The 17,013-nt window shown below is 37.5% G+C and overlaps 1 protein-coding gene across 2 annotated transcripts in view; it reads right to left on the bottom strand.

The window, feature by feature from the left end:
- The window catches only part of arhgef18 (Rho/Rac guanine nucleotide exchange factor 18), a 114,063-nt gene that overhangs the window by 49,278 nt on the left and 47,772 nt on the right, over positions 1-17,013 (bottom strand). For both annotated transcript variants that reach the window (XM_031905117.1, XM_031905119.1), the window contains exons 8-10: positions 15,493-15,564; positions 14,054-14,159; positions 13,000-13,159 (exon numbers count right to left, since the gene is read on the bottom strand). In XM_031905117.1, coding sequence (XP_031760977.1) covers positions 13,000-13,159; positions 14,054-14,159; positions 15,493-15,564 — 338 coding nt within the window. The remainder of the gene's footprint in view (positions 1-12,999; positions 13,160-14,053; positions 14,160-15,492; positions 15,565-17,013) is intronic.

Raw genomic sequence — 17,013 nt, 5'->3', positions numbered from 1 at the left:
CAAAAGATGCAGGATAATGAATGGGACAGGAAAAAAATACACACAGAGAAAAGTCTAGAGTCTGAGAAGGAACTCAGGATTTAAGCTAGACCATAGAGCTCAATGGTCCAGGAATAAGGAACACGAAGGTGTGTGTTTATATAGTCCCTTGATAAGGAAATAGCCTGCAACTGAGGCTACAGGTACGAATAAACAAAGCAAAGAGGCAGAGGAGAAAGAAAAAGTCATAAACATTTACTACAAGGAAAGTGAAATTCACTGGGGGGTGCCAATTAGAACACCACTTTCCTTGTCCTTTAAATTAGGCTGAGCCTACAGAGCCTCCTGTGACCAACCTATTGTCTAGGGATAGGAGAACTAACTGGGAGTGAAAAGAAATGCACCAGGTGGCACAACATGTAGGCAGTAGGCATCTTCCCTGTCCATACTGCAAATTTTTCAGTCTATGGCAGTCAAAAAGTTTCCCTGCAATGATCAGGGGGTTATGTTAAAAAAGCAAGCATCAACTATATATTACCTTACTCAAATGATCCAGTGAATAAAACCACTAACTTTTTCCCTGGGCCAGCATTCCTCATGGGGGAAAATGCACACATTCAGGGTTCCATCTATCTAAGTGCTGCACCACCATATAAAATAATTTTCCCAGGGATCCCTTATCCTTCACTAAACTTGGGCATATAGTTATAGTAATATCAAGAAAGGGAAAAATCAATATTGATAATCATTTCACTGTGGGTGCACTCCCAGCGAATCTCTTTGTCCCGTAAAACTAAAACCAAAACCAAACAAGAATTTTAGGGCAAGGAAGGTATCCTAGAGAAGGGATTTTCAGCACTGTCAAATAAAACAGTACCATGTACTTGATTGTAACTAAGCTGCATGAATCCATACTAATGGCAAAGCAATCCTATTGGGTTCAATATTTAAGCAATTATTAGCAGACTTGAGGTATGGTGATCGAAAGATCCTTTATCCAAAAAAAACCCTGGTCCTGAGCATTTCGGATATCTTACTGTACAAGGTACTGTTTCATTACAGACAAAAAGAAAATGACTTTACAAATTTGATTTATTATAAAATGGAGTCTATGGGAGATGGCCATGCTGTAATTTGGAGCTTTCTGGATTTCCGGATATGGGATCGCCATGGAAAGTTGCTTAGAATGATACTTTTCAATTCCAGTGGGCAACTTTTTAATGTTTGCATTTGACCTCCAATTGTTGTAAACAAAACACAGTTATGAAACCTGTTATCCAGAATGCTTGTGATTTGCTGCTTTACAGATCAGGGGTCTTTCCTATGCTAACAGAAAAATGTAAAACAACATTTAGTATGGCAAATGGCATTCCCATATTTTGGACCTTTCTGGATAACTATTTTCTAGATAACAGATGCCGCCATACCTGTATTGAGTATTAGTGGAAACCAGGTACAAAAAATTTCTAAGCACAAGGTCGTCCACTAAAGTTTTAGTCCTCCATTACCCCAAGGCAGCTTACCTTTCTTCTAGCATCCCCGCTACCACTAAAGTTATGAGCGTGTCCATATCGCCATTCACATGTGCAGTGGCTGTGTAAAGCCAGAGGTAAGGTAGCCACTGAGAGTGAGCAAAAGAGGAAAGGAGGCTGTAACATTTTGCACTGGCTCCTGTACGTGAGAACAGCAATCTGATGCATGTAAACAAAACTAAAAATACATTAAATGTTTGGACCTTTGACTGCCCTGTCAAAGAAACACAAGCTTGCTATGATGTTGGTATGTAATGCAGTTGTACATTTATTATTCTACTCAGTTGATGAATGAAAACTGCATTGTACTAAGCATGCCTGAATAAGACTTCCAAAAGGGTTGGGGAATCAGAACAAAATTCTTTTGTAACTAGCATTGTTCTTCTACATGCTTTGTGAAGTATATGCAGCAAGGAAGGCAAAACCCCAAAATATCTTACTGCAGAATAACATGCAGGTGCTTCACACAGGAATGAACGGGAGGTCATTGCAAGTGCTTTACCACTGGACCCAGAGCAACAAAACATTCAGGCTACAATCCCCCCCCTCCATGTACTATTACACACACAAGCCAAATTATCAAACTGTGTAAAATCATTTAAGCAGAAATCAAACTGTAAACAATAAATCATGTATTTCTAAAGGTGTGTGTGTTTTTTTTGCTGCCTGATACAGCTATGGGATCCCTTATCCAGAAACCAATTATCCAAAAAGTTCCAAATTACAGAAAGGCCATCTCCCCTATTGTGCATTTTAAGCAAATAGCTCAAATTTTTCACAATGATTATCTTTTTTCTACTATAACAATAAAACAGTATCTTGTACTTGATGGTGATTAAGCTGCATGAACCCATAGTGGTGGCAAAACAACCCTTTTGGGTTTATTTAATGTTTACATTTTTAAAGCAGACTTAAGTTGTGGTGATCTAACAGACGGAAAGATCCTTTATCTGGATAATATATCATACACTTGTAAATGTATTTTAAAACCCTTAAGACTTCACATAAGCAATTAATGTCAGTGGAAAAGATGTAGAGGCAAGTACATTCCAATGCAAAAAAAACAGCATAAAAATGGTGTAAATGGCACAAAGGCCATATTGACGCAGGATTTTTAAGGGATTTTTACTTTCATGCTGAATTTTACAGCTACAATCACTACACAGCGTAATTAATAAGCATGTTTTATAGAATGATACCAGCGACTAGATATCAGTGTCTGTTGTATGTTCTGCACTTAGCATACAGCCAATCTGAACCCAAAGTCATGTCACTTTAAACCTCTGGACGACTAAATGCAACAATTTTTTTGTTCATACCATGACATTTTTAATTTTTCTAAAATCTAAATATTTAAATAGGGCTCAAACAATAATAATGGAACAGGCGTATCCCTAATATGTTGTTTAAAGTGATATTTGCATGACAGAGAAGGTCCCATGTGCCATGAACCTTTGATCAAATCTGTCAAAATAAAACTACAAAGGAGACCATAAAGCAATATTACTATAACTAAAAACACTGTGCAGGGTTCCATTTACGGAGAAAAAAAAAAACCTAGTTTTTCTGTAGACCAAGACACAAATGAAGAGCAAGTATTGCCACTTCATCCCTCTCTTTAAGTATATACTCTGAATGTCAACTAGATAATCAGCTTAAATATTTGAGTCAGACTGCAGCTGAATACAGTCAGCCTGTGTATTGCATACAAATCCAGTTTTAACCATTTCAGTGCCAGCAACTCCAGCCCTGCTGACTGTTGCCACTTAGACATAGGGACAGCAGAGATCAAAGAGACAACCCGAAATATAGAATACTGGCACTATGATTTCTTAGAGCTAGGTTAACCGAGCCACAGGGCTTAAAAGGTTAAAGTAACCTCTCACCGACAGTCTAAAACAAAACAACTACATATATGTGTACAGCAGTAGTGTTTCTATAAAGATAGACATATTGATTCATCCTCATCTCCCAGCACTACATGCTTCCTTCTTTTAGCTGTATATCGCCCCGTAAAAAAATTGATTTAAATTGCGTTTTACCTCATAAAACTGTAATTACATCAGATCAGGAGATATATCCTCCGTACTCGGTGTTTAGGCTGAAATGAGGGCTGGGCGTGTCCTTTCATTCTTCCACAGGAAGTTGTCATTACTGTGAGTGACAGGAGAAGTGTGCAATAGCAGCCCAAGTCCCGCCCCATGTCTCTGTGCTCCCAGATCAGACTGCATTCTTGTTCATTGTGTTGGAGCGAGTTTCTGATTTCTGCTGAAGTTTTGTTACGAATAAGACCCGTTTCCAGTATTTTTAAGGCTGTTTAACACTAATCGCATCAAAACGCATATACTGCGTTTATTTGCTTTTTTTTTTTGTAATTGTAGTTTTGTGAATCAACACACAATTCTCTGGTTTATTGTTGCATGAAGTGCAAAAAATGCAGCATGTTAAAAAAAATGCACTGAAGCTGCAGTAAAACTCAGATCTGAATGCAGTTCCCTGCTGTTAAGTACAAACACAGGTAATATAACAATCAGCTGATGTTTTTAGGTGCTCCTGTCCAAGTCAAAACCTTCTGCCTGGTTTTCAACATTGAAATAACTGGGCAGAACCTTCTGATTTGCTTCTGGCAAGCAATAATCCCCTTCTGACCCCATCACTTCACCAGAAACGTCATGACACGATGATGTTACCAAATGACATTGATTATTTGTACAAAGACTTGGCACAGCACGTGGCCGACGCACACACCCCAGACAAAGGTGCCAACCTCTCAAACATGCATCTGAAACACACACCAAATGCGCAATAAATGTCTATTTCGGGGCCCTTACACATTTTTTACTAGGTATAATTGTCTTCCATGAGACATGCACCCTCCACTAAAGAAGTAGCAGTATGCTGTGGCCCTCCTGATAGCCAGGATCCGGGGTTCAGCAGAATCTGAAAATAGTCTATTCAGTGCATCCCTAGTTTAAATCACAGTTGGTCCAATCTAAGGTTGAAAGGGTTGTCCTTTCAACTTTTTGCCAGTAACAGAACCTCAGTGCAAAAATCTACCACTCCTTATACTAGTGAATTACAAGTGTGCAGTTGAACACAAAGTAGTGACTGGTGGACATGACAATTACAACTTGTGTACTATAGATATCGGTCAGTTTGGAAATCTGTCAGGGTCGAAAAATGTTTTTGCTGATGTACTATGTTGGCCAGGTTATGGTGCTTTGAAAGATAAAGAAGTGAAGATGAGCTCTGCCTGGTATTCTGATTCTTTGTGTTCTTCACAAAAATGAAGCCATATTGTGTGCTGCAACTGAGGCCAAACAGACAGAGAGCATACCTGGTTGGCTTATCTGTTGTCACCTTAAGTGAAAAATCAATAAATATTGTCCCCTTTATGAAAAAATTGGAGAGGGACAGAATCCAAAACTGGGCTTGTCTGAGGAATGCCAAATATAAACCTGCTGGTTTCTAGCATTAAAATCTAGAAATCACAAACATCCTCAGTCTCATATTTTACCTGCATCCTATCAGCTATGTTGTTTGCAAGCTCTTTGCTGTAATAATACAATACATAGAACAAATTATAACCACCCATGTTCATGCAAAAATAACTACTAACGCTCTATACCCCATTAAATATCTTGTAAAATAGAACCAAAACTGGGCTTGTCTGAGGAATGACAAACATTCACCTGCTGGTTTCTATCAATAAAAATGTGGAAATCTCAAAAATCCTGTCTCATAGTTAACCTGCACCTTGTCAGCTATGTTGCTTGTAAGCTATTTGCTATAAAAATACAATACAAATATAACTACTAACATTCTATATCCCATTAAATAGCTAGTAAACCTATACATTATGTATACATACAAATAAATCCTGTAATGTGAATGTGCATAATGGGACACCATATGATGTCAATAAAATGTTTTCTCATTTACCAGTTTAAGTGCAGGGTGAAAACCTTAGACTGCAACCAGAATGCAGTGTTTTTTCAGGAAATGACAACATCATTACATTTGCACAATCCTTGGGTCAGGATGTTGTCATTGTGTTTGGTGTTTGGCGTTAAAATTATGTCTGCAAATTGTTTTTCGTCACAACGTAGTGACATAGGCTATTGTGGAAACCATGGAGCAACCGCCACCTGAGGTGGTGGTAGCTCCAGGGTTCCACAGTGTCAGTAGGTGCAATGCATGCAATTCATCCAATAGACTGGTGTGGTGCACTAGCAGCAAAACTCACAATTGCTTTGGACACAAGTACCTTGATTCATGCAACTAATGCAGCCATCTTTGCATAAGCACTACAGCACTTGCAGGTTGCCACCTGGCAAATATTATAAAACCCGTCTGATAAAAATTATGCTTGATGCCAGTGTTTTTAATAGAAAGAAAAATAAGAATATACTATAGAAAGGCTGGTATATTTCCCAGAATAGGTGGCAACCATACCCTGCACTCAAGTAAGTGATGTGACACAAGCATAAAAACACACATACTATCATAAGGACTGGGGGAACTTTTGCACACACATATACAAACAAACAATACAGTAAAAAAAAATTGTCAAAGCTTGTTCCTCCCAAAACTGTTGAGACTAATGAGAGAGCTAATTACACAGTGCAATCACTTTTCTATTTTATTTTCACAATGTTGTGCATTTTTACATTTTAACATTTTTTTCTGCATTTTCAGTTTGATTGTTTGTGCCCCTAAAATGTTTACTGCTCATCTTAAAGGAACAAATGAACTAAGATAAAGATATCTCATGGTTTATCACATAAAAAGTTATGGATGAGATTCAATTTGAGGAGAAAAAACTTTTTTCTTAATTTAGTTCTATTTTTTCCCATAGACTACACCAGTTTTCATGTAATAAACCTTGAGGTTTTTCTGCATTGAATTGCATATCAAATTGAATCTAGTCTATCAGTTTTCAAGCGATAAACCTTTTTCTCGCTGAATTAAATCTGGCGCCTTATGTTGTCCACTATTTTTGTGACTTTTACAAATACAGTTTTATACAGCAAATATCAGGCATTTGGCTTGTTGTAAAGGGTCAGAGTATCTGCAACACTTATTAATGCTGTTTGGTGTCAGAAGGAGCCTAATTGTGGGCTAGCAGTGCCACAAAAATAAAACAACATTGAGTGATAATGGAATGCAAAGCCAGAAGGTAGAAGGATAAAGGGTAAAAAGGAATATATGTAAAGAGGTACTTTGGTGATACAGTATCAAACTTGCAAACTTAACATGTGACAGATTTTGAGTCGATTTATGAAGCACATTTTTCTTCTGTGATGAACTTTCTTAAGCCTATACAAATTTCTTTGCGTGCAGAGTATGCCCTCTCCAATGGCATTTATATTGTCCAAGTTAAAATGAAATGATAACCTTTAGTAAAGCATAATGGTGTAAGTTTTTCTGTACATGGAACCCTATTTAACTGAAGATTTGTTTTTGTTTGTACGAGTGGGAGCAGCCAGCCTCATCTATTGAACTTATGCATCCACTAGCAACTGAAAAGATGGTGGAATGCTTGTTTGTGTTTCACAAGCAATAACTTTTACACAAAGCAACTCTGAAGCTTGGGAGTGCCCTGAAAAAACAGATATTCTAGAATGAGATTTTTTTAATTGAAAATAAAATATAGTTTGCTATTTTATTTTTTTTTACATTTTTAGCAATCATGGCATGGTTGGCATTTTATAAATTCATGATAATATACACATTATGATCTAACCTGCAACCATTGGTCACAGGAAGGATTGTTCGTCCATTCCACTAATGTTCAGAACTGAATTGCCAGATAGCTGGTAGAAACAAAATACTTTTACCCCTATCTGATGATTCAGCACTGACACATTTCCGCAGCATTTTTACACATTCACACCTGTATATTTGCCTGTATGTTTTTGGAGTGTGGGAGAAACCCAGAGTAACCAGAGAAAACACAGACAGACACAGGGAGAACATACAGACTCCTTTCAGATAGTGCCCTGGCTGAGATTGAACTCAGGACCACCCCAGTGCTGCAAGGCAGAAGTTCTACTCTAAGGTGCTAACTACCATGCAGCACTAAACATTTGCCAGTGCTTATAGTTTTGTTTCCAATGATAATTTCGGTGTAAGTGTGACCACCTTAAGGGCTCTGGTACACGGGGAGATCTCCCTTGTTGCGGGTGACTAATCTCCCCGATATGACATCCCACCTCGTGTGATAAAGCCCTAACACTAAGCCAAGGTTACACTGATGCATGTGATCACTGCAGTCCTCCTGGGGGAATTGTGGTGACTTCCTATTTACTTGAATAGGAAATATACTAACACTTGTTTGTAGACAATTCTGGAAATAAAAGATAGTTTTCTTGGCTTCATGGCACAAGACTGCTGTACTCTAGCCACAACACAATCACTTTGTATGCTGGAATTTAAACCCCCCATCCAATCTGTGTCAGTGCAAATCACTGGTAAGTACAAGATCCCTTCTGTGACAGGTGTATATTGCATGAAAATACCTCAGAAGCCCAATAGTAATAAGTAACTCAAGTTAACATTAAGGCACAACAGCCCAAACTGGAAAAGAGAGAGGTTACACAGTAAAGGTGACACATGTCTAAACTATGTAATCTGTAAAAGGTCCAATTATGTCAGGCACTCTAGTGCTTGTGTGGAGGAAGAATGCTAACGTGAATTTCTGGTGTCGGCATTCTTTTGTTCTGATGCTGAAAACAAATTGCTCTTTTTAAGGAATCATGTGCCTATAAAACTTCACCAATTGGTACGTTTCAACATTTCTGAATATTATAAATGAAAAACAAATTTTATACCTTTAAGTTAGTATGTTATAAAATTTTAGTTTAGAACTTAAGAATTGGTCATTATTTTGTATAGGTTTCTAATTATTTGCTTTCGCATTCAACCATTCCAGCTATATTACTATTGTTGTGTTCTTCTTTTCTCTTATTGCCTTTTCTTTAAACCACAGGGCACATGTACTTCTACAAATGCAGTGAGCAAAGTGCAATTTTGAGTGCAATCACCATGTTTTTCCCACAGTGCAACATTTTTCCCAAAAATCCAGCATCATTGGGGTCACAAAGGGACAATGCCCTTGGTAAAATTGCACTGCACCTACTGCAAATTCACCCAGTTTATCAAAATGAATGCAAATGCATGTGTATTTCATAGCAAATTGGGTGTAGTTGGTCGGAATATTTTTAAAGTGTGCCTAGTGTGCGTAATTTATGGTGCATGGTAGTGCAAGCATAAGCTGTACTATTTTATCTTCTACTTTTGATTCTTAAAGAGAATCAAACTACAAATTGTTATTCTAACAAAAGCCTTGATAAAGTCTGATATAGAATGATGGCAACTAGGGTGCTTTATGGACTATGATCACTTGTCAGACTGGTTCTTATAACTTCAAATGAAACAAAACTCTAATCTTACTCATGGTTAATTAATTTAAATACACAACTATAATACCATTTGCTGTGATCATTGCAAATGACTACAGCATGGATGAGTGTGAGTGTTGAAAATAGCAATCACTGTCTAACAAAATTTACAAAGCCTTCCACAGGGATCGCATTATTTCCTGTTTAGGCTCATTTCACACTTGTCATTTTCTTAGCTAGTGGCTTACAAAAATGCCAGATGTGTCCAATACAGCCCCATGTCTGTAGGTAGTAACCAGTGGCATAGCTAAAGAGGAGCAGACTCAGCGTCCAAGCGAAGGGCCATGGACACAGTGCCAATGGTAGTACCATCAGTGGCATGTATCTGTCACTATTACTTCTGATTATGGCCAGTTATTGCACACACCTTTTTCTGGGTTGCATTCTACCCTGTATGTGCAATGACAAGCAGATGCCACTGAGGTCACTAACTGCAGGCACAGAATTGACGTTAGCAGGCACAGCACTTAATCATATTTTTCTTAACTCAACAATTAGGATCCCTGCAGGGGGCAGTGATGGTAGTTTCAGTTCTTCAGAAACCTTTGTTTTCAGAAACAGAAGGCTAAAATTATCAGAAAGTATACTTCAAGGAAGTTTCTCGAATCACAAACTTATTTCCTAAACCATTTGTGTTGATGCCATTTATAACTGGTATTACTACAATATCATTATTTAGAAAATACAAAACAAAAACAATTTTATCTCCATGAAGTAACTTTGAGATGTGCATCTCTGGAAACACCTTGCACATCCGAGGCTGCATTTAATATTGCCCCTTACTTCAAGCTCTATTTCATTGAGTGCCTAGGGGTGATAAGCGCAAAAAAACATGGTGGTTTGTGCCATTCCATTGTACTTTTAACCCTACCACATACTTTATTAGTTTTGGTTAGTGTTTCCAATGTAGGTGAGGCAGTACTTACAAGACCAGTGTTGAACTGGGATGCCAAGGGCCATCCAGAAAACCAAATGGTTAGGGACGGCTCACTTACACCTGGGCCCACCAGGAGTTTTTCTGGTACAGGATTGGAATTTAAAATAGGCCCTGGCATTTCAAGTACACAGATGTCCAAACAGCCCTTCCACCAGTCCATAGTGACTGTCTATGTCATCTTATAGCAGCCACTCTGGCATTTGAGAGAATCTACAGAATGCCAGTACGAGCCTGTCATGGAATTCTGGTGGGTCAGTTTAACACTGTACAATACAAAGTGCTAACTGTGGCTAACAGTGGCAACTAACAGAACATCTGACCATGCCATTCCAGCCCCATACTATTCAGTTGCTTGCCAGTACTCTAAGTAAGACAATTCTACACAAACTTCTCTGCAAAAGCCCCCAAACTCAGTTTGACTGTAAATGTTTGGGGGCATACAAAGATTTGTCTTTTCACTCCTTGATAAATACACCCACATAAGTGGTTACATGGACGAAGTAAGTATAACTTGAAGGAGTGAAAAAAGGCACAGTATCATCGATTTGAGCTTTAATGGTAGTAAAAAATGTAGAAAATGCTGGAATGACAAGTGTGAATTCACAGCTGAAGGGAACTGAGAGGAGACCCGAATGCTGAATAAAGAGGGACTGTTGAAACTAGGATGTTGGGTTGTACAAAGGGTATATAGGTTTGAAAGTCTTTGCTAACTCAGTCATCAGTCACTGTGCCTGATATTGAATAGAGGAGTTATAGTGGTGACTCTTGGTGAAGTAGGCCAGAGGTCTGGACAAAGGACAAACAAACAAGGAATCCACAGAACACATGCAGGGACAGTACAAGGGCTGCCACCTTTTCTGGAAAAATACCAGTTTTCCTATATATTTATCATTCTTCCATATTAAAAACATTGGAATCAAGCATAATTTTTACTGGCCAGGAGGCAGCCCTAGACAGGACTAGATATATAAACACCATAGAAATTAATGACCAAGCCAAAATAACAGGAAAGGTCAACTGGATGCAGTAAAAATGCTTGTCAATATTATTTGAAATTTCAGATGTCAAACCTCCTTGGCTTGTGCTCTAAGTATACAGTATATCACATACTTAAGCATTTTAGACTGGGCAGGATCTGACACACTGTGGTTGACAGAGGTAATGGATGACGTTAGGCCAGAATAATAAAGGAGAGGATAGTTAGTACATACAAGGGTATACATATCCCTATTCTAGCATTACATTATAAATAACACGTGACTTTCTGCACAGAGTATATTTACTTGACTTGGATTTTAAGGTTGTAGTATATAAAGCACAATTATACTCACAGGATGAACCAAGGTAATTAGAGATACTGATGCACACTACTGCATAGTAATTGTAATGCAGATGACACACTCTAAAGAGTATCAGAAAGTAAGAAATAATTGCTATACAATGCATATACTATTTAGTAGAATCGAAGAATTGAAAGCACTTACTTTTGTAACTGTTAAAGTTTTGGAGTTAGGATCATATGAAGTTTGCAGATCACTAATGTGCAACAATGACCACATTAATAGTGCCCAGCATAACAACCATGCTGTGTATTGTGTAAATATATATTTATTTATGTAGAACCCATTCTCACATAATGTGGTTTAATGTGTGTTGTGGTAGTATCCCAAATGCAGACCCAGAATACACAGAACAGAACTGACTATGACCCATAATTTGGCTGCTATCTTTTTTTAAAAAAAAAAAATACCAGCCTATTTTTTTTCCCTCTATTTATAATACTGGCATCAAGCATAATTTTTACCAGTCAGGCCGGTAAAATATTGGCCAGGTGGCAACCCTACCTATAGGTAACACTTGATAATATAAATTTGGTGGAGGATTTGTTCTGTAAGTTTTCAGTAATGTTTGCACATTCTTAGACCACAGAGCATTCTAATCACAGTGTACAGGAATACTACTAAAATCAATTGTTAACATCCCTAGGGACATTGCTCAGTAACAATCAGCTAAGTAATTGAGATACAAATCTTAGCAAGCCAAACCAAACAACGTCACTGCAGTTTTGGCAACAAAAACCTACAAATTGAAAATTAGGATTGTAACAAATAAAAAGTTAAGGTTATTTGGGTTTTTTTTAAAGGGGAATTTTAGAATGATAGCGTCCCTTTATGAGAGAGAAGAAAAATAACAGCAAATGCTGTTAGGTACTGTTATCTCATAATTACTTCTTTTTCGAATAATTTGTCATTTTGTGTCAGCAATAAAATTTTTATATTTGCACATTTATAAAAGGTTACCTCCTAGCACTTAAATCTGCCAAGGCCTTTCCATATTTGTTTTATTTCTGCTGCTTTTTTCAAGAATACTTTCCCTGGAAAAAAATATGCAATTTCATGAGGCACATACCAGGCAATGCAGTGCTCCATGCACCTGCACCTGTCTGCATGGAATAAGGCAGTACAGTTATTGGTGCTATATTATACTGGTGCCATTCACTATAGCACCCAATCAGATTTAATTTGTAGCAACCTAATTAAAACCTTAGCTGATTGTTAAAGTTTAACACCAACAATATGTAAGTGAATTAACCATATAGTAAATAATCCATTATACCTAATTTTAAAAATATGGTATTGTACCTGTAAAGTTCAGTTCCCAATGTTTTGACATGTTGGGCGAATCCTAAAGCCACCCCACCTTAAAACCAATATGGAATATAAACTGCATTTTGTCAATTTCCAGGGGCAAAATAGCAAAAAGAAGAAACTTTCTCAACATTTGCCCTCTGGTGTGTCTAAACAGCTAACCATTGCCCAAACAAGAGATATATATATGCTGATTTTAAAAAGGTGCGCAGACAGTGACATAAGAAACAGCTTTTGGTGGCTAAGCAGTGGCATGATGCTGAACTAACCTTGCAAGCTAAGTAGCTGCTTATGGTTTTTAGGCATGGCCCTGCATTCCTTTTTTCTTGCATTCATAGAAGGTTAACCAATTTTTGGTCTCTGTAGAATAGATTTAAAGAAATACATGCGACAGTGCCTACTCTAGGTCCCAACCCATTCCAGTGACTGCTCCTACTCACACATGCACTGTAGTCCGTGCCTGTTTGCAAGTGCTTTGGTGCATAAAGTGCATTTGGCGTGACTGGAAAAGCAGCCTGGCACCAACTCATGCCCATTGGTGTTAATCCAGGTGTCCTTTGCCTCTTTGCCTTTGTCTTTTAGCTCTTCTTTTATCTTACCCTAGAAAACAAAAGATAAAGTAGCATTCAGTATTTTGCAATATAAATATTGTTAATCCTATAACAAAAATATAGTATAAAATTTTCTGTTCTTCATCAAAAACAAAGAAAAAATAATAATTTCCCCTTCAATACAGGGTGAGTACAAACAAAATACATGAGTTCAGCATCAATTACAGTGTGAACTGGCTCAGCAGATGTAAGTGATCAAGGCAGCCAGACAGTTTTAAAACATGCATAAGGTACTGCTTGCTGTAAAATGTTATTAAAGAAGGAACAGACTTTACAGACACATATGGTTTCTCTAGTATACACAAAAAAAAGGTTTCCCACTTTTACAAAGATACATTTACATAGGTCACAGAAGTCTGGTTATATTTTCATTTTGCAGCTTTCTTGATAACAGGTTTGAGAACAATATATACCATACCTGTAGTCAGTGCATTAGCATGTATAATTCATGTACAAACCTTTTTGATAAAATAAACAGAGATGATTCAAATGATGTCCACAGACTAATGCTTTCTTAAAGATTGTGAAATTGCAAAGTGTTTTTAACAAGCTGGATTCAATTTCAGAAGAAAAAAAATACATTTTCTTACTTTTTCATATTGGATCTACCCCTTTGTACAGTACCCAACACATTCAGCTCCCAGAGAATACAGGTTCCGTGGTGTGACCATAGCAAACACTCGTACCACATGTACCAGAAACTTGGGGGGCATTTCCTAACAGTCATATTGTTCATAATCATGTCATAATAATGATTATTGCTTTTATTTGTTTTTTTCGTAAGTGTAAATGGAACACAAAGTAACAAAACTCCACATAATAGATACTAAAATGTTCCTTTGGGGTGGAGGGTGGAGTTAGTTTAAATGGAAAACAAACATACCTTATCTTTTTGCCAGGATCCAGTGACTCTGCTCCTCAGTGAGCTAAGCCTTCGCTTCACCTTGGTACCTTTCTCCACTTTCTCAGATTTTGTTGTTTCCTCTGGCCTTTGGAACAATTACATAATTAAAAAAATGCTGTTGGACAGTATATTGACCAGTTACTGACATATGGCTATTGCATGACTGCTCATGCTGAGTTAATATTACTAAAGGTGACAGTATACTGAAAGATCTGAGTGGATCTTTTACCAATATACCCACCTTGATGTGTGTTAATATCAGGCCTAACTATCTTTATGTCAAAGAAAAGTTTTTTAAAATGTACTACCATGTCATATCTAGAGACCCAAGGGCCACAGTGCAAAACTTTGTGTTAGGTCCCCCCATTACCACAAACAGTCTTGTCTTCACAGACCACCAATTTGTCATTCAGAACCCTTATTTTCAAAAACTACAGAAGATAGTCATTTTTGTTCTTCTGGCATTTTCCAAGAATGTATCCACCTGACACACCTGTTTCATTATGGCCTTTATATTTCCCTTGTCAGAGCAACAGTGGTTGCTTTCACTCATAGATAACAACCTAGGCAGAAAAAACAAATACACTGCTTTGTGTAAACAGCAGCTAAAGGTCTGATTAAGCATGTCTTCAGTTTTATAATCTTAGTGAATAGGGCTAAGTGCTAGAGGTCCTATGCCACTTAAGTTAAGGTCTCCCTCTTATTGTCAAAACAGACTCACAAACATATTTGAGCAAAAGAAAACACTTTATACCAAACTCATGTAACCCTTTTAGTGGTATGGTTCATCAACTCTACAATGGCAGCTGGAAAGGACTGTAGTGGAAGCACCATAGATTCTGCATTTCTGGCTGACTATTTGATCTAGGGTGTATTGATGTTTACCTAGCAACGTGCAGAATTGAAGATAAAAAAAGCACTAATACAGGATCTCATGAAATTGAAAATAATAGTTAAATATAATGGATCATTTCAGATCTACAACATGAAAATGTTTCATTTTAGGCTAGTTTTTTAGTACAGCCACTATAACTTATTCACTTATAATGCAATGGAAATTGTATACTGAACAGTTGCTAAAATGCAGCTAAAAATACTACAGGATTCCTTATTATATCTCCTCCTGCTTTTCTTGTATCTGTCTATGTGAATATATTCTTCTGAAATAAACAGCATTACCTAATATAACTGAAATTATGCACCCCCCTCATGCTGCATGTAGTTCTATAAAGCAAGCAATTTAAAGGCATGACATGCAGAAATGTAAAAAGAAAACAACAAAAGTTATGATATAGATAAAATGAAACAAGTAGGGTATATGATACTTAGTAAACTCTCTATGATAGAGGTTTATCAGCTAATTAGGTGGATAAGCCTACAAGCTAATTTCGCATGAATTGCTTTGTGGAATTACCCACTCGTTAGAGAGGAACTCGAACCAGGTCAAATTCTGCTTGGGTTCTCTGCTCCCTTCCTGCTTATTTTTAGTCCTAAGTAGAAAAACATCAAAAAATGGGTGTAATTTACTTTAATCAATGAAACATTTGTCCTTACAATGTAGTAAAGTTAAATGTAGTATAAATCAATGCTATTACTCAGAAATCTGCCTGATACCTCTAGACGGGGGCCTAGGGGTACCCACTTTGTAAATACAGGCCTGACAATGGAGACAATGGTCCCTGAGGTTGCTAATGGGCCCAGCAGTATAAAGGGACCACTGGGATTGTAAATGCTTTCTGTACAGGTAGGGGGACTATTATCCCAAATGCTCAGGACCAGGGATAAGGAGTCTTTCTGTAACTTGGATCACCATACCTTAAGTCTGCTGATAAATCAGTAGACAAACCCAAAAGGATTGTTTTGCGACCAATATGGATTAGTTATCTCTTAGGTAGGATTAAGTTCATGGTACTGTTTTATTATTACAGTGAAAGGGCATTCTGGATAATGTATTTCCTTATAAGGCATCCCATACCTGTAGTTTCAATCTATAAATAGTAGGCTTTCTCTTTAACTCTATCTATGCTACTGTTGATTTTACAGGTGGCATGCACCTAAGACAAGGTACTCATATTTGCCCGCTATATCCTGAATAGTTCATATAGTATAATATTTATATGGAACTTTTAAAGAATAATCTTATATAGCATGGAAAATTGGGTAGCAGATCATTAGTTTTAATACTACTCTCATGGAAGTATTTCTGAGCAGCTCAACGTGATGAGAGGCAATTCTCCAATGCAAACATGATTGTCTTTCCATCCTTTTCCTCTGTCTACTTTTGTGCCATGTGCCCTCTCCATCTGCTATTCACTTGTCCACCCCTTTTGCTATACTCTCCTCCTTTTCTCCATTCCTTGTGTCATGTGCTCACCTCCTCTTTATAGTCATGTATTAACAGAAGATTGACACTAGTGTAATAACCTATGGCAAGCAATCAAGAGTTTTGCTTTCATTATTCTTCCTGTGAACATTGCTAATCAATGGCTGTCTCTCACTCTCTCCCCCTCCCCCCATGGAGAAATGTTCTCTTCTGTACTCCGATGCCCCTGGTTATTAACCTCTACCTTCTCACCCCAACTAGGCACTAATCCTTTGCTTGTAAGTGACTTTGCACATTAGGAATGTACATCTCTGTTTTTACCAGTAGTGGGTGAGCATCTTGCCCTATGTTTAGGAGTTTCCCACACTGTTTTATGCTAAATAGAAGGAAGTTTCCACTTTGCTCCTGTCTGGTCTGCACCTTTAGTTCCACTGATGACAAAACTACATATGTTTCCCCTACTGGGTGCATACCCAACACCAATCAAACAACCAGAATGTAAATCAAATACAACAAAGACTATGTTACCTTGAACCAACAATGCAGCTGAGATGGAAGTTGCAAAGGGAAACTTAAAACAGAGTTTCACACCCCTGAATATTGTGTAATAAATGTT

The sequence above is a fragment of the Xenopus tropicalis genome, chromosome 1 (genome assembly GCF_000004195.4).
Source record: "Xenopus tropicalis strain Nigerian chromosome 1, UCB_Xtro_10.0, whole genome shotgun sequence".
NCBI lineage: Eukaryota > Metazoa > Chordata > Amphibia > Anura > Pipidae > Xenopus > Xenopus tropicalis.
This window is presented reverse-complemented; position numbering and strand designations above follow the sequence as displayed.